The sequence below is a fragment of the Cebus imitator genome, unplaced genomic scaffold, assembly GCF_001604975.1.
Source record: "Cebus imitator isolate Cc_AM_T3 unplaced genomic scaffold, Cebus_imitator-1.0 Scaffold715, whole genome shotgun sequence".
NCBI classification, from domain to species: Eukaryota; Metazoa; Chordata; class Mammalia; order Primates; family Cebidae; genus Cebus; species Cebus imitator.
The window spans coordinates 21,259-27,724 of NW_016108030.1; the positions used below are offsets into that span (position 1 = coordinate 21,259).

Consider the following 6,466-nt stretch of genomic DNA (forward strand, 5'->3'; position numbering starts at 1 on the left):
AAAAAAAAAAAAAAAAATTGGCCAGGCTTCGTGGCGTGAGCCTGTAGTCCCAGATACTTGGGAGGCTGACGCAGGAGGATCACTTGAGCCCAGGAGTTCGAGGCTGAAGTGAGCTATGATTGCATCGCTGCACTCCAGCCTGGGCGACAGAGCAAGATCCCGTCTCTTAAAAAGAAAAAAGAAAAAAAAGAGAAAAAAGAAAAAAGGAAAGGCAGAGAGGTTAGGTGACTTGCTCAAGATCATACAGCTAAGTCACTGCTCTGATTCTAAGCCTTACACTTAAAACAGAAGTCTTGAGTTACATATAACTCAACTTCACAGAGCCCTTTCGTGGTACAGCTGGCTTATGATGCACTCCCATGTTCTCTCTTCAAAGCGTTACTCAGTCCGACAGCCATTATGAGGGTCTGTAAGCAAAGGCACGAGGCCCAATCGCACCCAAAAACTCATGCTGGCAGAGAGCCCACGCCTCAGAAGAAAGGTGTGAATAACTAGAGTGGAGAGGACAAAGCTAACGAGTCTTACAATGTACACACTAAGATTAGCCAAGAATTCGGAGGAAACACTCTACTGGAGCAGCAAGGACAGCAACAAACATCCCGATATCAACCATTCCAGCACCTTACACTCCTGCAACCTAGAGCAATTTCCAGAGCGCCTTCAGGTTCACCTCAACGGGTCCTCGCAAAAACCTGCGGGCTGGGCTGGGCAGAGCGGGAATCAGTCTCCCTTTACACAAGAAGCCGAAACGAACGCGGAAGAGGGCCGGGCGGGCAGAAAAGCACGTGTTTAAGAGCTGAGGGCAGCCACCTGGGGAGACCGGGCGCCTGGACCGAGTGGAGGAAGGGCACTGGGCCCGCGGCGGCGACAAGGCCCACAGACGCCGTGGTGCTCGGGCCGTCGTCCGCCGAGGCTCAGGGGCCCTGGAGGTCGGCCCAGGCGCCTATCTACTCACGTTGGACCAGCCGGTCCCCAGAGAAGGTGGAGGAGCAGCTAGTGACCAACGCACAGGGCGCGCCCGCAGCCATTGCGGCGTTCGGGAGCCGGTTCCTTCAGGCAGCCGCTTCCGCCTTGAGCTGCACCACGGCCGCCGGCGCGAGGGGGAGACACGCCGGGGACGGCGTTCTCGGAATGACTAGGCGGGCCCGACCCCGCCCCCACCCCCCCCTTCCGCTCCCAGCGTGGAACAGGCCAGGCAGCGCGTGCTGTTGCCATGGGGACCAGCGCCCGGGGCTGAAGGTTTCCGCGCTGGGACGCCGCGCCTGCGCGGAGGTAGCGCTTCCCCCTGCCCCAGCCATGGCTCAAAACGTTGAAAACCACGACCCTGTCGGATCCATCTTAATCCAGGTGGGAAACGGGCCTTCCCCGGCTCTGCCCAGCGGTGCTACTTCCGAGCGGGGCCCCGCGCCCCACCTATGTGGGGCGCCATCCCTAGACTGCCTCCGACACGCGAGAGCCTCCCAAAAATGCCCACCCTGACCTTCCCCCACGGCCCCCCACACTCCCGGTGACTTTCCCTGGAGGTAACGCCCCGGAAGCTCGATATTCTGCCTCTGGGAAAACTCTAAAACCGTTCGCCCGGAACTTCTACTTCAGAAAAATGCACCTCACGCTGAGACACTTTTTTTTTTTTTGAGACGGAGTTTCGCTCCTGTTACCCAGGCTGGAGTGCAATGGCGCGATCTCGGCTCACCGCAACCTCCGCCTCCTGGGTTCAGGCAATTCTCCTGCCTCAGCCTCCTGAGTAGCTGAGATTACAGGCACGCGCCACCATGCCCAACTAATGTTTTGTAGTTTTAGTAGAGACGGGGTTTCACCATGTTGACCAGGATGGTCTCGATCTCTTGACCTCGTGATCCACCCGCCTCGGCCTCCCAAAGTGCTGGGATGACAGGCCTGAGCCACGGCGCCCGGCCGAGACACTTTTTTTTTTTCTTTTTTTTTTGAGACGGAGTTTCGCTCTTGTTGCCCAGGCTGGCAACGGCGCGATCTGGGCTCACGGCCCCCTCCGCCTCCCAGGTTCAAGCGGTTCTCCCGCCTCAGCCTCCGGAGGTATTGGGATTACAGGCGCCTGCTACCACACCCAGCTAATTTTTGTATTTTTAATAGAGAGGGGGTTTCACTATGTTGGTCAGGCTAGTCTTGAGCTGACCTCGTGATCCACTCGCCTCGGCCTCCCAAAATGCTGGAAGAGGCACCATTTTTAAACGTTACCTTCTGAAAAATTTGAACTCACGATGTCGGTAGTGGAGGAGAGACAAATCGGACACTCTGGGAGGCGAAAATAAGTTTGGAGACAAATTGAAATATGTGAATTGCATTTCTTAAACACTCCAGTTGTTTGGATTTAAATGTTCCTTGTTTAGGAATGCACACACAGAAAAAATAAGATAACTTGGAATGAAAAAATGTGACATTTAAAAATACTTTTTTTTGGAGACAGTTTCACTCCGTCGCCCAGGCTGGAGTGATCTCGGCTCACTGCAACCTCCGCCTCCCAGGCTCAAGCGATTCTCCTGCCTCAGCCTCCCGAGTAGCTGGGACTACAGGCGCGTGGCACCACGCCCAGCTAAATTTTGTATTTTTTTAGTAGAGACAGGGTTTCACCATATTGGCCAGGCTGGTCTCGAACTCCGTACCTCGTGATGCGCCCTCTTTGGCCTCCCAAAGTACTGGGGTTACAGGTGTGAGCCACTGCGCTCAACCGAAAGAGCTTTTTTAATTAGAGAGGGAAAATGTCAAGAAAGTCTTGACTTTACCAATATTGCTCAACAGTTGCACTCAGGTGTTTCTGAAATGGTTATAGTATTTTGTTTTCACATTTACGTGTGGTAGCTTTAAGATATTTCCACATATATCATGAGTTTTCACTATCACATATAGCTGCATTTGACTAAGTTGTTGAGAAATGTTTATGAATATTAATGTTGAGAAATATTACATTTATGAATATTGATGAATGCTGAGGGTGTGATAGAATACATTGTTTGCTAGGAAGAATGATGGTAAGGAAAACCTAGCCACCCCCACTCCCAAGTAAAAAACTACTTGGGGCATTCCAAAGTGGCAGGACAATATATAAACGTCATACACCTGTGGAAACAATTCTTTACACTATCTGACCCTGCCCCCATGGCTCCCTTGTGGAGAATATTTTTTAGAATGTTTTTTGTTTGTGATCAATGGTAAGCGGGCACCAGCTGACTACTTGGCGTGTTTTGTGTTATGAGAAAATACCAAACACCTGTCGTTAATAATGATCACCTGTTCAGAGAGAATAACTGCATGGGGTCAGCGTCTACTTGGGACTTTCTGCTTGGAATGCTGTCAGCCCCTGAGGCTCTCAGTTTAGAAGGCTGCTGGCCCCCGGGATACACCCACTTGGCTGTTTTATCTGGGTGTCTGCCTCTCACTTCCTTCAGTGCTACCTGGGTGGGGGTCTCTGCGAGCTAGTACTCAGTACTAAGTCTTGAAGTCGTTTGCCTGAGGTTACTCAATCAGAACTGTCACTCAGTACGTCTGAAGTGGATCTTGCTCTTCTAACATCTAATTTTTCTGTCAGAATTTTGATCTCTTACCTCCCGTCTAGGAGAGACTTCCCCTAAATCTACCTTCTCCCAAATACAAGCCCCTGAACTCACCGATTTCATAGACTTCCCCATTAAGAATCGTACCAAATCTTTCCTGATCTTTTAACATCACCTGGCAATGATTATAGCCAAACTGCAAAGTCTGAGGGAACAGTCTCCATCCACAACACTGCCCTAACTTCAACACTACCTGCAAGTTCCAGGGTCCCCAGAACCACCTCACTTCAGACCAGCTTCGTACAAATTTAGAGGCCCCACTGCCACCCTCACATTCAATGATTCACTAGAACTATTCATAGAACTCAGGAAAGTGCTGTGCTCACACTTCCAGTTTTATTATAGTGAAAGGATACAAAGTAGCCAAGGGAAGAGATGCACAGCATGGGGTCCAGGAGGGGTCCAAACACAGAGCTTTTGGTCCTCTTCCCCCTGTGGAGTCATGGACATCTTTACCTGCATTTCTTCCTCCCAGCCACAATATGTGGCAGTATGCATAGAATGTTGCAACTAGACAACTTATAAGATGCTTTGGTGTCCAGAGTTTTTACTGGGGCTCAATCTCACACTGCCCTCGTGGCTGACTGTTGATCTCCAGCCCTTCCTGGATACTTTTATTCTCCCACTGCTCCAGAGGTTTAAACTGATAGAGCATGGATCAAAACACCCATTATAAATCATGTTGTTGGACTGTCTAGTGACCAAAGCCCACAAAGACATTTCTATCAGGAAGGACATCCTGGGGCCTAGATCTCACTGCCCAGTAGCCAAAGGCAAAGAATGGACCTCTCTTTGGCTAAGATTAAATCTTTGCTGCACGTACCCCCTCTTTTTATAGATTCCAAATAATGAGAATAGTGGAGATTGCTACCTAGGATGCAACATTAGAGTAATAGACAACTGTTGACACTGAATGGTGAAATGGATCAGAAGACCTAATAGTCATATCCATGTTGATCTGCACCCCTAGTTGTTTGAAAGGATTACTGTGGACATATTAAGTAAAGGACTGTGTAGAGGAAGACAGCCTACATGTTAACCAGATTATTAAGGCTGATTTCTATATAGTATAAAATTCTGTTCTCTACATGTAGAATATGTATAGTGAGGAAATTTGGAAGACTTTCCCTACTTTCCCAGTGAATCCTGAGAATTCGTGAGTATGTAGCACCACCCAAATATGCCAACATGGGTTCTACTGCTACTTGAGGCTATGTTTTATTTCCCTCAGACAGGCTACCAATAATTAGTATGTCTAGTGGAAAGCACTTGAGGGGAAGTCAGAATGCTGAGATCCGACCATGCCTTTGACATTCCCACAAGTAGTGACTTTGAGCTAGTCACTTCACCTCTCTGGACCTCACCTTCTTTCATAGGACATATAGTTTGTATTAGATCCACTTCTGACTCCAAATTATCCCAATTTCCCCAAAGCTACATAATTTAATGTAAAAGTAGACTTCCTTTGTGGTTAGCCTAAGCAATCAAATCGTTTCTGGCAAGTCCGTGAGTGAATGTGTGTGCATGTGTGCGCGGGCAATAGACTGTAAAGCAGAGGTACTTTAAATTTCTACTTGTTTCACCCTAATATGGTCAGTTAGGTGTGTGTTTCAATCAGATATATGAAACAGCTTTTTAGACCAGTGGTTCTCAAAGGTGGTGTTGTAGGTATTATTTTTTAGCCCCAGTTTACAGAAGACACTAAGGTACAAAGAAGTAAAGCATCTTGCCCATGAATACATCCAGTATGTATTGATCCTTAAATAGGCTATGGCATGTTTATGATATAATCTTGCAGAAGTGTGGTAGTGAGTCTGGCATGTTTCCAATAATGCTTTGTAACTCTTAGAAGCTTTGTTTTTATGCTTCCTTAAAATGTGGTGTCTTTTTAATATATCTTTATAAATGCTTGCTTGACTCAAATATTAAACAAGTTTGTGTAACAAGTATTACCTGATCTTATGATTCAAAATTAGCTTTTTAGTTAAAATCCAACAATTGTGTGTTAACACAAAAATCCAGCAATTGTGTTTTCACCCTGATCTTGGAAACTGGGGAGCTCAATTGACAGTTTGCTATTTTCATTGTCTTTCTTATCAACCACTTTGATTTGTCAGGTGCATACAATATAAAAATGAATGAAGTTAGCCAGGTGTGGTGGCTCATGCCTGTATTCCCAGAACTTTGGGAGGCCAAGGTGGGCAGATCACCTGAGGTCAGGAGTTCAAGACCAGCCTGGCCAACATGGCAAAACCCCGTCTCTAGTAAAAAATATAAAAATTAGGCAGGCATGGCGGCAGGCTCCTGTAATCCCAGCTACTCGGGAGGCCGAGGCAGGGAGACTTACTTGAACCCAGGAGGCTGAGGTTACAGTAAGCCAAGATTGCACCACTGCACTCCAGCGTGGGCGACACTGTGAGACTCCATGTCAAAAACAAAAAGAAATGAAGTTAAAGATAATTGAGGTGATGAGAATAACTCAGCCAAACTCTAGCAGAGATGAAGCAAATGGAATTTTATATTGCTTTTGACAATATAGAGTCTGGTTTCATGGCTCTTGTAAATTCTAGAGCAAATCTTTGCTGCATTAAATCTTTCAAAGACTTCTCATTAAGTAGCTCTGTCCCCAAATTGTTAAAATAATAATCTTTCTCCAAGTAGAAAATTTACGGAAAGAATGGTGTTTGATGATCACAGAGATGATGGATGATATGTAAAATTTCAATATGGTAGATTGGATCTGTTTGAAGAAAGAACAGAGATTTAGAACTCAGTCTCTTTTTCTACCCAAGTCTGGTGTAACTTTATCTGTAGTACTTGTCTCTATTGCAATTATACAAACAGGTGGGTGGCTGTTAAGAGGGGAGGAGAGAGCCGGG

The 6,466-nt window shown here is 47.0% G+C and overlaps 2 protein-coding genes across 4 annotated transcripts in view; one reads left to right on the forward strand and one right to left on the reverse strand.

Moving 5' to 3' along the window:
- Positions 1-1,133, reverse strand: part of LOC108296468 (alpha- and gamma-adaptin-binding protein p34-like) — a gene marked incomplete at its 3' end in the record, with an annotated part of 22,388 nt that extends 21,255 nt beyond the window's left edge. The window contains exon 1 of the mRNA XM_017518932.1: positions 956-1,133. Within this exon, the coding sequence (XP_017374421.1) occupies positions 956-1,028 (73 nt within the window). The remainder of the gene's footprint in view (positions 1-955) is intronic.
- Positions 1,134-1,189: 56 nt separating this feature from the next.
- The window catches only part of IQCH (IQ motif containing H), a 265,140-nt gene continuing 259,863 nt past the window's right edge, over positions 1,190-6,466 (forward strand). Inside the window, exon 1 of one of the 3 annotated variants that reach the window (XM_017518947.2) lies at positions 1,190-1,347. In XM_017518947.2, coding sequence (XP_017374436.1) covers positions 1,297-1,347 — 51 coding nt within the window. In that variant the 5' untranslated portion in view covers positions 1,190-1,296. The remainder of the gene's footprint in view (positions 1,348-6,466) is intronic. The other 2 variants (XM_017518946.2, XR_005198403.1) reach the window with 2 other exon arrangements.